At 44.5% G+C, this 14,080-nt stretch overlaps 1 protein-coding gene across 1 annotated transcript in view; it reads left to right on the plus strand.

Annotated features, from left to right (window-relative positions):
- Positions 1 to 14,080, plus strand: part of PRKCH (protein kinase C eta) — a 225,288-nt gene that overhangs the window by 150,504 nt on the left and 60,704 nt on the right. Inside the window, exon 10 of the mRNA XM_059182259.1 lies at positions 3,011 to 3,165. Coding sequence (XP_059038242.1) covers positions 3,011 to 3,165 — 155 coding nt within the window. The remainder of the gene's footprint in view (positions 1 to 3,010; positions 3,166 to 14,080) is intronic.

Below are 14,080 nucleotides of genomic sequence, written 5' to 3' on the forward strand. Positions count from 1 at the left end.
TGAGAACGCAGACCCTCTCCTCTTGTGGAACCCTGCCACCCAAACCAAAGGCAATGGCATCTCATTTTGGACGTTGTCCCAACAAGCCTGAGGGCCTGGTTCCTTCAGGCCTCAGAAAGGCCACGGATCATAGGGGGAAGAGAGAGGCGTGTCAAGAGAGGGTCTCCTCTCAGCAAAAACATCTGACAAGTGGATGAACACATTTTTATTTTTCTACCGTGGGACATTAATTTACGTCTTTGAGAGGATGGCACGTTACTTTCTGTTGAGTCGTCATTCCACAGGGCGGGCTTGTTTCCCCTTCCCACTTGCTTCCAGAGTCGTACGTAGCCTGGGGGTTGAGAGCTGTTCGAGGTGGTGCCAGACAGGAGGTTCAAAATGAAATTCTGAATGAAAAGAAGCCCCTGTTCTCTCAGTTCTCAGGCTTCTGGCTTTGCTGTACATCACAGGTAGCCGTGCCCCTCTGACCCTGCCTGCATTTTCTGAGAATCTGCCTCCAGCGCTGGGCCAAGAAACAGATGAAAGAGTGAGACAAGAAGGCAGTACAGTATTTCCTCCCCCAGATCTGGACCTCAGCCCCTGCTCTGGCTTTTTCAGACTTCAGACCTGATTATGCCTGGGGTGGCGAGGGGGAGCGGGGGTTAGACAGGGATGAAATTGCCCTTCCAATACCCTCCTCTTTTGATGCCTACTGCCTTAGAAACCCTTGCCAAGTACACTGACTTCCGGCAGCCTAAGGAATGAGTCACTTACCTACTGACCTAGTTCCGGTCATCAGGTATTTCGAGCTCTTGGAACTCGTGTGACGGCCAGTCCCAGCCATGAAGAAGGCGAACAGACTGGTTGACAAAACTGTGTAAGGCTGACCAGCTTGTGAGGGGTGGTCTGGTGGCTTTAGCACTCGCGTCTTCATCGGGTCCCCCTTGGCCTTGGCCTCCTGTCCAAATGAACACAGCATCGGCGTCACACCTGCCCGAGCGGATGCGTTCTTCGATGAGTCTCGCCACATACTTACCCTCCATCCTGTGCCACTGCTGACTTCCGCCCAAGTCCTCCCCGCAGAGAAAAGAAAGAACGCCAGGACTCTTCCGGACTCGCCCCTTCCAAGTCGGCCGCGCAGCTCGTCAGTCACCACCGCGTGAAAGCCCCTGGCTCGGTCCGATTGCCTACGGTGTTGAGTTTTCAGTTGGTGAACTGGAATGGTGGTTTTGTTGTTGGGTGTTTGGGTGTTGTTTTCACGTGTGTGAATTGTGCCATTCTATCTTTACTCTCACGGTTGTGCTTCTCGTGAACAGAGAGAAGTTTTCCTAGAGCCAGGGGATTCTTTTCCTTTGAATTAAGGTCTTCCTTAAAATCAGGAATAGAGAGGTTACGAGTTCTGTTTTCTGATGAAACCAGGGGTGAACTCGGAGCAGGAAGGGCACCAGGCACACAGCCTCTGTCCACTGTGTGGCCGTGGACCTGGGGTAACACTAAGCAAAAGCAGAGTGCTTCAAACCCCAGGGAGAGAGGAGTTCTGAGAACACATCCTTCGTGAACTGGCAAATACCAATATCCTTACCCAATGACCCCCCCCCCCCACCCTGGCCCCTACCCCAAAAAGGATGATGGCTGGCCCTGCAGGGTGCTCCCATAGGCCTTAGCCCGTATGTCCCTGGCTTGGAGAGACCTCCACGGACCCCCAGGCAGATGACCAGATGTCCCTGCTTTCTCCAACTTCCTTCACAGGATTTCCCAGAATTTGTATGTTTACCTGTGTATATAACTCCTTGTTTTTTTAAGTAACGTGACTATGTGGGTAAGTAACCAGACTATGTGGGTAGAGGTTGAATCTGTTTTATGCCCTTTCTGTTGGATGCCTGGCACCCCATTCGACTGGGCTAGCCGTGGACTTCATAAATGTCAGTGGAGGGAGTCAGGAAATCCTTTGATCTTAGGGGTTCCTGAAACATAGCCCTTTATACTACCCAGCTGGGTAGACACGCTTTCTCACGGAGCCTCCACATTTCTTTTATTGAAGTCTTAATAAAAGCACTTTGTTCACACCGCTTGCGTAGTACTAAGCGTACTGCATGGGGAATCTTAAGAGCCCATTTCCCTCTCCCTGTCCCTTTTTAAAAGATTTTTATTTATTTATTTGAGAGAAGGCAAGAACACATGAGAGAGAGAGAGAGAGAGATGAGAGCTCGTGAGCAGCAAGGAGGGGCAGAGGGAGAAGCAGACTCCCTGCTCGGGATCAGATCCAGGACCCCAGGATCGTGACCTGAGCTGAAGGCAGACGCTTAACCAAATGAGCTCCTCAGGTGTCCTGAAGAGCCCATTTCATCAGCAGGTATGAGAGCTCCTTCCAAGTGAACAGCATCGCGCTATTCTGCGCGTTTCCACTCCTGACTCAGGAATTTTCTGTTGGGCTGAATGGAATTTCGAACGTTGAAGCCACTTGGAGGTTGTTGTTAGACTCCTGTTGGCCAGACTTGTCTAAAACGGTTTCCTTTTTTCTGTGTGTGTTCCCTGGTCAAGTGTGAGGACCTGTTAGACATCTCTTGAGTTCTGTGCTTAACCCTGCATGTTCCAGAGGAAAGGCATGTACCTTTCCATTTGTGTTGCACTTCTCCGCTTTCCAGAACCCCATGATTCAGCTAGGGATAGCGTCATTGTTCTCACTTTACTAATGGTGAATGTTCAAAAACAAATTAAGCTCGGGGTTGCTCAGTGTTTAAGGTGCAGAGCAGCAATGAGGACCGGGGGCTCCTGAGGCTTTCCTACTTTTTATTTAATGCGGAGATCAAAGCTGTGTAGAATTCCTTAAAGGAGATCCAGGTGTTACTTCCCAGCCCCATCCCTATCCCAGGGGTCTAGTCCCACAGCCCTCATGCCTCGCACTGACCCCGACAGAGCATTTCCCTCCAAGATCCCCGTGACGACGACCTGCCGCAGCCTCGGGTAGCCTGTTGACCAAGCTCTAGGCTAACGGCTACACCACGCTGGGTTCTCTCTTGTGTTTCTCCAGGATCGTCTGTTTTTCGTGATGGAATTTGTGAATGGAGGTGACTTGATGTTTCACATTCAGAAGTCTCGTCGTTTTGATGAAGCACGAGCTCGTTTCTATGCAGCAGAAATCATTTCAGCGCTCATGTTCCTACACGAGAAAGGAATCATCTATCGGTGAGTTTTGGTCTCTGGTAACCCCTTTTCTGATTGATCCCCTGTTTGCCCTCCTGGCTTCATCCACCCTTCCATTTTTCCTGGTAATCATCTGAAACTTTGTTAGAATTAAACTCGCAAAGGTGTGAGTGTCTGGTAGAATAAATGAATAACCTAGTGTTCTTGAAACCGGAACTGCCTCCATGTGGTCACATGAGTCTGGCTTCAGTGGCTCCACGGAGACTCCATGAATTCAGACAGCCAGACTCTACAAGGTGCTGAACCCATGGTTGCTTTTTCCTGTTTTCCCTGGAAGCGATCCATTCCATCTTCAGAATCCATACCTACACCAAAGAGCATGGCTGTCGGTTGCCCTAATTACTGTGATGAGGATCTCATTCATTTGGGGCTGCAGCTTACCAGTCTAGGAGCTAAGAGGTGAACTACGGATGAGCAGTCCTGCTTGATAAAAGTTATCATTTATATCCCCTCCTGAATATTATTCGATTCCATTTCATGGCACACAGTCTTTTGCATATACTATATATTTTGGACTTAAAATCGGGTTGCCATTGTTAGATCTCAAAATGCAAGGGGTACAGGTGGATGAAACTTTGTTCAGGCACAAGATGAGGTAAGGTGGGAAATGCAATAGTTGAGTGTTAGACGTGTTTATTCTTAACTTCCTCATTTGTTCCCTGAGGTTGGTATCTTGCTTTTAAATGACACTGTAACTTAGTCACCACATAAACTCCTTCTTTCTCTTGAGATGCAATTGCTGCTTTCCTTTGAGGAAAAAAATACCATTTTATCTCAGGAGCGTGAATGTCAAAGTAAAGAATTCCCTTATTGAAACTGGCTCTTTATTAGCCTTGCTAATGCTGTTCGTTTTGTGGGCTCAGAACCGTATTGACATCATGATAAAAGTGTAAGAGAACTTTGAAAGAGGAATATTCTTAAATATCCTAGGAGTCAGAACAGGAAGAGGGGAGCAAGGCTAGGAAAGAATGCATCAGGGCTGGTCAGGAAGGAAGAGAGAAAGCAAAACAGGTACAACAGGTAGGATACAGAAATGTAAATTCTCAGCACAGGGCCCTAAAACCTCAACTAGATGTAGCCCTTTGTCTCAGCCCCAGCTGTGGGGCCGGAGGGTTTCGGGCCGGGGAGGGGGTGGGGGCAGGGGTACTGGTGCAGTGTTCCAAACCAGCCTGGATACCAGCCGCAGGAGTCCTCTGCTTCGAAGTAGCCAGGACTCTCCATTCATTGTTTGGCCACAATGCTGCATGGGTGGCTTTCAATGGCCTGTGCTCTAAGCCCTCTTGACCAGGCTGTCTGTTCCGGCAGGTCCAGCATGGGATTGCTCCTGCCACAGCATCCTGCCCAGTATAGGATGTGGGGGAGGTTGCTGACCCAATGTCTGATGTTGGAGGGAGTCCAGAGGTCTTCCTGGTGGTAGCATGGGACTCTGGGCCATGAGCTCTGCTTTTGTTCTTCTCTCTGTGGCTTACGCATCCATCCATCCATCTATCATCTCCGCTCTGCTTACTCCAGAGAGAGCCTTCCTCACATTTAATTTTTAAGAATTATGACTTCCCCACTTGACAGGGACTTCTCTTGTAAATCCAAAAAAATAATACTAACAACAGGAGCAAGAGCTACATGGAGTATTGCGACACTGACTCTTCTCCTGCATATCTCCCTGATCCTCCTAGCACTGTTATGATATGAGAGTAGCCTTACTGGTGTTATTTAGGTGAATAATTGAGTCTTAGAAAGGCTTAATAACCACACTGTTAACTAGTCGTAAAGCCACAACTCAAACTGTGTCTTTAACCACTGGGCTACCCCATCACCTCAGGAGAGACTTGCAGACTCGGAGTACCAGAGTGGGCTTCTTAGTCCCCTGCTGGTGATAGGGCAACTTTTATTCATGAAAATAACACAGAGTGTGTGTCTTTGTCCTTTTGGGCTGCCTAACAAATCACCACAGACTTGGGAGTGGGGAGCATCTAAACATCAGAAATTGGTCTCTGACTGTTCTGGAGGCACAGTATCAGAGTGCCAGCAGGTCTGGTATCTAGTCAAGGCTGTCTTCTCTCTATGTCCTTATTTGACAGAATGGTCAGGGAACTCTCTGGAGCCTCTTTTATGAGGGCACTAACCTCATTCAGGGGTTCTCCCCTTAAGACCGAAGCACCTTTTAAAGGCACCTTATAGTTTGGATTTCACCTTGTGAATTTGGGTCGGCCGCATGTAGGAGGGCAGGGACATAAACCTCAAACCAGAGCAGTGGAGAAAAGCACTAAGGTCAAAAGTCATCTTTTTGGGGCGCCTGGGTGGCTCAGTGGGCTAAGCCTTTTCCTTTGGCTCAGGTCATGATCCCAGGGTCCTGGGATTGAGCCCTGCATGGGGCTCTCTGCTCAGCAGGGAGCCTGCCTCCCTCCTCTTTCTGCCTGCCTCTCTGCCTACTTGTGATTTCTCTCTGTCAAATAAATAAAATCATTAAAAAAAAAAAAAAAAACACAACAACTCATCTTCTTGAATCCTTAGGGGCTTTACTCAAGCACCATGTTACGCAGCTGTGAGGCAGTGGACTTCCTTTCGTGTGTAGGATGTGATCGCTTCTCATTCTGCTTGCTTCATCGGTCTGGAAAGGAGGGTGGACACTGTAACCTGATGTCGTTTCTGTGGAGCTGTATCAGGCCACATCTTGAGAAATTTTATTTAAATTCTTGGCATTTGTGGTTTAATTTTGAGAATTTAATTTACTCTTCAGCTTGAATCCCAGATGCAGGCTCTAACTGATATGGTTGACTTTGAAGGGGACACATTTAATTAGGATAGATTCAAAAGCTATTTTTATCCTGTGGATTTATTTCACAGGATAATTCAATTCCATTCAGGTTACCGGCCTGAGAGCAGAGTCTTAAGGATAAGCCTGTGAAAACCAAGTCCTTGGGACTCACACACAGTAAAGGGCACAGTTGGGTCACCCAAGGTGTGAATTTGATCCAGAGAGCACAGAGAGAACCTGGGGAGCATCAGATAGACTTGTTTATCAGACATGTCCTTGGATGGCCCTTATCAGAGCCAAAATGATCTTGAGGATGATGCCTCTGATCTATCCAAATACAGGGACACTCATTTTACAGTGTTTTGCTTTACTGAACTTCACAGATACTGTGTTTTATATACATGTATACATATATATATCTATATCTGTGTGTGTGTATGAATAAATTGAAGGTTTGCAGCAACCCTGTGTTGAGCAAATCTACCAGTGCCATTTTTTCAAAAGCATTTGCTCAACTTGTGTCTGTCACATTTTAGTAATCTAGGAATGTTTCAAACTTTTTCACTATCATTGTACTTGTTATGGTGATCTGTGATCAGTGACCTTTGATGTTACCATTGTAATTGTTTTGGGGTGTCATGAGTTGCACCCCCACAACACAGCAAATTTCATTCACGGATACATGTGTTCTGACTTCTCCATTGACCAGCCATTCCAGCATCTCTCTTGAGACTTCCCTGGGCCTCCCTATTCCCTGAGCGCAATGATATTGACGTTGTTCTAGTTAATAACCCTACTGTGGCCTCTGTAAGTGTTCAAGTGAAAAAGAAGAGTCCCGTGTCTCTTACTTTAAATTAAAAGTTAGAAATGATTAAGCTCAGTGAGGAAGGCATATTGAAAGCCATGATAGGGTGGAAACTAGGCCTTTTGCACCAGTCAGCCAAGTGGTAAATGCAAAGCGAAAGTTCTTGAAGGAAATCAAAAGTGCTAGTCCAGTGAACAGATGAATGATAAGAAAGCAAAACAGCCTTAATGTGGATATGGAGAAAGTTTGAGTGGTCTAGGTAGAATATCAGACAAGCCACAACATTTCCTTAAGCCAAAGCCTAATCCAGAGCAAGGCCCTCACTCTCTTCAGGTCTGTGAAGGCTGGGATGGGTGAGGAAGCTGCAGAAGAAAAATTTGAAGCTAGCAGAAGTTGTGTTTTTTTTTTTAATTTTTTAATTTTTAATTTTTTTTAATAAACATATAATGTATTATTGGCCCCAGGGGTACAGGTCTGTGAATCGCCACGTTTACACACTTCACAGCACTCACCATAGCACATACCCTCCCCAACGTCCATAGCCCCACCACCCTTTCCCTGCCCCCCTTCCCCCGGCAACCCTCAGTTTGTTTTGTGAGATTAAGAGTCTCTTATGGTTTGTCTCCCTCCCAATCCCATCTTTTTTCATTTGTTCTTTTTCTACCCCCCATGTTGCATCCCCACTTCCTCATATCAGGGAGATCATGTGATAGTTGTCTTTCTCCAACTGACTTATTTCGCTCTCAACATAATACCCTCTAGTTCCATCCACGTCGTTGCAAATGGCAAGATTTCATTTCTTTTGATGGCTGCATAGTATTCCATTGTGTATGTGTACCACATCTTCTTTATCCATTCATCTGTTGATGGCATCTAGGTTCTTTCCATAGTTTGGCTGTTGCGGACATTGCTGCTATAAACATTCGGGTGCAGGTGCCCCTTCGGATCACTACATTTGTATCTTTAGGGTAAATACCCAGTAGTGCAATTGCTGGGTCATAAGGTAGCTCTATTTTCAACTTTTTGAGGAACCTCCATGCTGTTTTCTAGAGTGGTTGCACCAGCTCGCATTCCCACCAACAGTGTAGGAGAGTTCCCCTTTCTCCACAGAGAAAGGTGGTATCTCATTGTGGTTTTGATTTGTATTTCCCTGATGCCAAATGATGTGGAGCACAGAAGTTGGTTCTTGAGGCTTAAGGAGCAAAGCCGTCTCCATAAACATCAGAGTACAGGTGAAGCCCCAAATACTGATACAGAAGCTTCAGTGAGTTGTCCAGAAGGCCTAGCTAAGATCATTAGTGAAGGAGAATGCACTAAATAACAGATTTACAATGTAGGCAAATCAACCTTATTTTGGGAAAAGATATCATCTAGGACTTTCTGAGGTGGAAAAGAGAAGTTCATGCTGGTTTCAAAGCTTCAAAGGACAGGCTCACTCTCTTGTTAGGGGCCAATGCAGCTGGTGACTTTAAGTTGAAGCCAATGCTCATGGGCCATTCCAAAAATTCTCAGACCCTTAAGAATTATGTTAAATCTACTCTGACTGTAGACTCTATAAATGGAATGAGAAAGCTTCTGTAGCAGCACATCTGTTTACAACATGGTTTACTGAATGTTTTAGACCTACTTTTGAGACTTGCTGCTCAGAGAAAAAGAATCCCTTCAAAATATGACTGCTCTGACAGTGTACCTGGTCACCCAGGAGCTCTCATGGAGATGTACAATGAGATGAATGTTGTTTTTGTTGACTGCAAACACAGCATCCATTCTGCAGCCCATGGATCAAGGAGTCATTTTGACTTTCAATTGTTATTAGTTAAGAAATACATTCCATAAAGACTATAGCTGCCATGGATAGTGATTCCTGTAATGGATCTGGGCAAAGTCAGTTGAAAACCTTCTGGAAAGTATTCACCATTCTAGATGCAATTAAGAACATTCATGGGATGAGGTCAAAATATTAGTATGAGCAGGAGTTGGAAGAAGTGGCTTCTAACCCTCATGGATGATGACCTTGAGGCTTTGAGGCTTCAGTGGAGGAGATCATTGCAGATGTGGAAATAGCAAGAGAATTGGAATTAGAAGTGGAGCCTGAAGACGGGACTAATTGCTGCGATCTCATAATCGAGCTTGAATGGATGAGTAGTTGTTTCTTCTGCATGAGCAAAGAAAGTGGTTTTTTCAGATGGAATCTACTCCTGATGAAGATGCCATGAGGATTGTTGGAATGAGCACAAAGGATTTAGAATAGGACATAAGTTTAGTTGATAAAGGAGGGGTAGGGTTTGAGAGGACTGAGTCAATTTTGAAAGAAGTTCTAGTGTGGATAAAAATGCTATCGGATCACATCACAAGCTCCAGAGAAATGGTTCATGAAAGAAAGAGTCAATCAATGTGGCAAACTCCATTGTTGCCTTATTTTAAGAAATTTTTACAGCCAATCCAGCCTTTAGCAACCACCACCGTGATCAGTCAGGAATCATCATCCCAGAGGCAAGAACTTCCAGCAGCAAAAAGATTACAGCTTGCTGAAACCTCAGATGCTGGTTAGCATTTTTAGCAATAAAGTATTTTAAAGTTAAGATACGTACATTGTTTTTTTAGACATAATGCTACTGCCAATTAATAGACTACAGTGTAGCGTAAACATAGCTTTTATGTGCACTGGGAAAGCAAAAAATGTATTTACTTGTTTTCAGACATCTCTGTCTGGAACAGAACCTGCAGTATCTCTGAGGTATGCCTATGGGGGCGTGGTTATTTGTTTATTTGTTTGTTTGTTGTCAGGGCAGGTTTTTATTTTTCAGCAAGTTACAAAGATGGTACCATGGGTAAGTCATTGTCCATTAGGACTTCAGAAGTTCCTTAGGCTCCTTGACCTTCTTCTCTCTCTTAGCCAGCCAAGCCTTATGTGAAAGGAGAAAGGCCAGCTACATTTCTGTGCTTTTCCGCTTGACCCTGATTCTCAGATGTGTTCACTTGCATTTCATGGAGGAATAGAAGCCCAGCTCCCTGGAGATAGAGCAAGAGCAGGGTTTGGGCCTTTGCATTTGGTTGGAAGGTCTGGGGCTGCCATGGCCCAGAGACCAAGAAAAAAGGGCTGGGAAGTAAGCAGTCAATGAGCCACTTTGCTAAGGGGAAAAAAAGACTATTCATTCCTTTGTCCTGGGCTTGTTGGCTGATTGGGAGCCCAGATAGAGCTCATGAATAATTTACAACGGCTATTGACTTTTTTCAGAGTCAAGTCCTACAGAAAAGTTAGAAGACAAAGGGGCATGCATCCCATTTACCTGCCCTGCAGCTTTATAGGACCCCATTTTCTATCATGTTTCATAATCTGTATTAAAGGGGAATTCAGCCATCACTGACATTTCAACCCCAAACCCCTAAAGCCAGCCAGCACGTAGTGGATTTGCTGTTTTTGACAAGGCATAGAATGTATCTAAAACATATTTCGTGAAAAAGCCTTTATAGAAGAGCACAGTTCAAGTATTGATTCCTCCTTACCATTTACACTTGAACATAGTACATTTTAATACACACTTGGAACCCATGAGTCTGGTCACTTTGTGCCCTGTGTACTTCTTGGCATGCTATGTGCATGGTAATCAGTGTTTCCTCCTAAAGCCCCACGTGCTTGCTGTGGTGATTTTGTTGTCCCATTGTCCAGATGTGGAACTAACCCACAGAGGCTCCAGACCTGAAATATATTGTCTTTTACATGTTGCTTAATGTAGCACATGAACTTTTAAAGAAAATCACCTTTGAGTTCTCCTCAGTTTGAGAGAACAGTCTCTCTCTCATTTGACTATTTTTTTAAAAAAAACTCAGAATTTGGGAAGATTGACCAGCTCCCCCCAAGATAAGGTCTGTTAAGCTAATCTCTGAAAACAGCTGCTGGAGCTGTGGGGATTTACCAGTCTTTAATATCATCTGACTCTTGTTTATCAAGGATATCATTCAGGACCATCAGATGTCTTGCTGACTTCAGACATCTGTGTGATTTGAAATTAGCATACTTTTGTTTGGAGAGCCACCTCTGTAAGCATTCCTCCTATGTCTATGAATTCAGTTAATTTATTTTCCAACCAATTTGTGCATGGGTCAGTCAATGATGACTATCACATGCTTGAGTCATTGTTTTCTGATATCTACCTCTCCCCCTCTTGGAAACCATAACATCTGTTACAACACCTGTTAGATTCCCATCTCCCAGGAACTTCTCACTCCTAAGTATTTCTTACCAGCAGAATGTCAGGGTCCTCAAATGTCTTTCATTTGAGCCTGGAATTTTGGACTCTTAGTGTTACCTCACCTATATTGGAATTCACTTCAATATTTTTATTTGTTGTACTCACTCTAGTGAGAAAAATCTTCCTTTCAGATAAAGATGAAAGAGAGATTAGGAGCTCTGTTCTCTCTTTGCCGTTTAATAAAATCATTCCTTCTCCAAGAAATAAGTCTACTCTTCCTTGATCTGCTTGCTGTGAAAACGTCAAATCATCATTTGTTTTTTTCCAATATGGCCCTTGTTTCTTTAGGATGCACTAGCCATGGGATTCTCCATACGTTGGTAACTTTCGCATCCGATTTTGTCTGTGAGCCCTTACCTAGGATTGTTACGAAAACTCCAAATGTTTTTAGTCACATTCCTGCTGCTTCTCTTAGCTTGTCACGATTGCTCATTCAGTGCCTGTCCTTCCACTGTCACCAGAAAGTGGCTTCAAGAACGTTTTTCAAAAATGTGAAGGAGAACTCAGAGGATTTCCAGCTTATTAGAATAGCTGGATGTTTCTCCCAATGAAACTTGGCCACTTTTCTCCTCCCTTCAGCAAGTGTTTATTGAGCATCAACTCTCTGCCAAGGATATGAGTACAGTGATGAGTAAAACCAAAATACTCCTTTGAGGAGGGTGTGGTCTAGTGAGGGAAAAAGATATCAATCAAATGATCATACTAATAGAAAATCACAGTGGTGGCCAATGCCGTGAAGAAGAGGAGAGCATTGCAATGAGGGAGAACTTCTAATACAGTAATTCAGTGTGGTCAGAGAAAGACAGAAGAGTGTTCTAAGGAAGTGACTCTTGAGCTGAGGTGGCCAGTGAAGAGAGATGGAAAGAACAGTTAAGACAGAAGAAATAGCAAATGCCAGTTCCCAGTATCAGGAGGAAGCATGGCAAGTTCTGGGGCTCTAAAGGAGGCCAATGAGTTTGGAGTCTAGGAGGCATAGCCTCCCATAATAGGCATTTCATTATCCTAGAGTGTTCATTGTCATCTGATGACTTCAAGATTTCGTTAGACACTCCTTGTAAGTAATTTATTTAAAAGTTTGGTAAGGCTGGTCATTTTGCTGCCAGTTGCTGGAGGAACAAATTATCCATTCACAGTGAGTTCCTTGTGTCCGATTTTATACGTTTATATTCAACAATGGAATTATAAAAATACTAGAGCCAGACGAGGCCTCTGAGAATGCCAAGTTCTCTTTTATAGATGAGGAAATTTCAAGTCTGAAATATCCAAACAGTAAATTGCTTCTCAGAGTGGATGTTTTCACCTATAATTTGTTTTCCATCCCAGGGCTAAAAAAGGAAAAATAAAACTGTTAGAATATTTTGTTTCAACCTTTAACTTACTGCTGACATGAGGAGCTAATCAGGACATTCAGAGGCATTTAATACTGTTCACTCTTATTTCAGTAAGGAAAATGCAGTTGAGCTCAGAACATATTTACTGAGCTCCCACTTTTATTAGGAGTTATAAATACCAAAGGAATAGATGTGGTATCTGCCCTTTGAGGCTCTTTCTGTGGATTGGGAGAGATGGCCCACAAAGGCATGTGGGTTCTAGAATTGGAGTATGCCTGCATATTATGGGAGCACAGAGAAGGGCCACTTACCCTAACGTGGTGGTTTAGGCAAACTTTCTGTAGAAGGTGATGAAAGTTAAACCTGAACAGAAATAAGGTATTTAGGTAGGGGGCAAGCTTGAGCAGAAGTTGAGAAGCATGAAAATTCATGGTGAGTACGTGGGTGGAGTGGAAAACTACAAGAATTTTGGAACTTAAATTTGGAGCTCTGGTGGAAGATAAAGCTCCAGGGGTTGGCAGAAACAAAGCTATGAAAAGGCTTAACATTCTTGAGATATTTGAATTCTGTATCACTTACAATTGGGTGCTGTTGCCTGTAATAGGAAATGGGATATGATGGTGCCTCAAACCAGTTAGAAATGTATTTTTCTCTCCCATAAAAAGTCTGGAAGTAGGCAGTCCAGCTGTGCCACGAAAGCTCCATGGAGTCATTTGGGTCCCGAGATTTCTATCTCTTCTGTTCAGCCATCTTCAAGGCCACCTGGTGGCCCAAGGTGTTTGCTAAAGCTTCCAGAGTCATCTCTGTATTCATTCCAGGCAGTAAGAAGCACAAAGAACATGTCTCCCAGCTGAGTTAGCTCTCTTTAAAGAGCCTGAAATTCCACACATTACCAAGGAATTGGCCAGAACTTGGTCCCATGACTACACCAAGCTACAGTGAAGGCTAGGAAATCATTATGTGGCCATGTTCCAGCCACAGATCAGGGTTTTCTTTTCTTTTTTTTTTTTTAAAGATTTTATTTATTTATTTGACAGAGATCACAAGTAGGCAGAGAGGCAGGCAGAGAGAGGAAGGGAAGGAAGCAGGCTCCCTGACAAGCAGAGAGCCCGATGTGGGGCTCGATTCCAGGACCCTGGGATCATGATTTGAGCTGAAGGCAGAGGCTTTAACCCACTGAGCCACCCAGGAAAAGGGGGGCAGGATAGTTATTTGATAGGAAACTCACAGTGTCAGACAGAAATTCCATGCCAGGGAATTTGGGTTTTGGGTAGCAGGTGAAGAAGAATCTTTGAGGCATTTCCAGCAGCTTTCTTGACTTGAGTGGACTTACGCTTCATATTTATTTGGGGGAGGGAGCATACAGACATGGACATGTGGGTAGCAGCGGGGGTTGAATTTGAGACTATTGCAGTGTTCCAAGTTAGATAATAATGAGGACCTGAACCAAGATGGTGGTGGGAGCGCTGAGGAGAAGGGCGTAAGATGAAGAGATAGGAGCAAGTACAGCAGTCAAACCTTAGTGACTGGGTGGGTCCAGGAGGTGGAGGAGAAACCTGGGGTCATTTCTAGGTGCTCAGTCAGAAGGTTGAATGCGTGATGCTGCCATTATCTGGGAGAGATCATGAGCGCAGGAAGACATCTTGGCAGAAGTGGAAGATGATGAGACATAGAAAAATAATATGTCAGGTACCTGAGACACGTTCCCATGGAGATGTGAAATGGGCAGGTGGATATGAGTCTGAAGCTCAGA

The sequence above is a fragment of the Mustela lutreola genome, chromosome 7 (assembly GCF_030435805.1).
Source record: "Mustela lutreola isolate mMusLut2 chromosome 7, mMusLut2.pri, whole genome shotgun sequence".
Lineage (NCBI taxonomy): Eukaryota > Metazoa > Chordata > Mammalia > Carnivora > Mustelidae > Mustela > Mustela lutreola.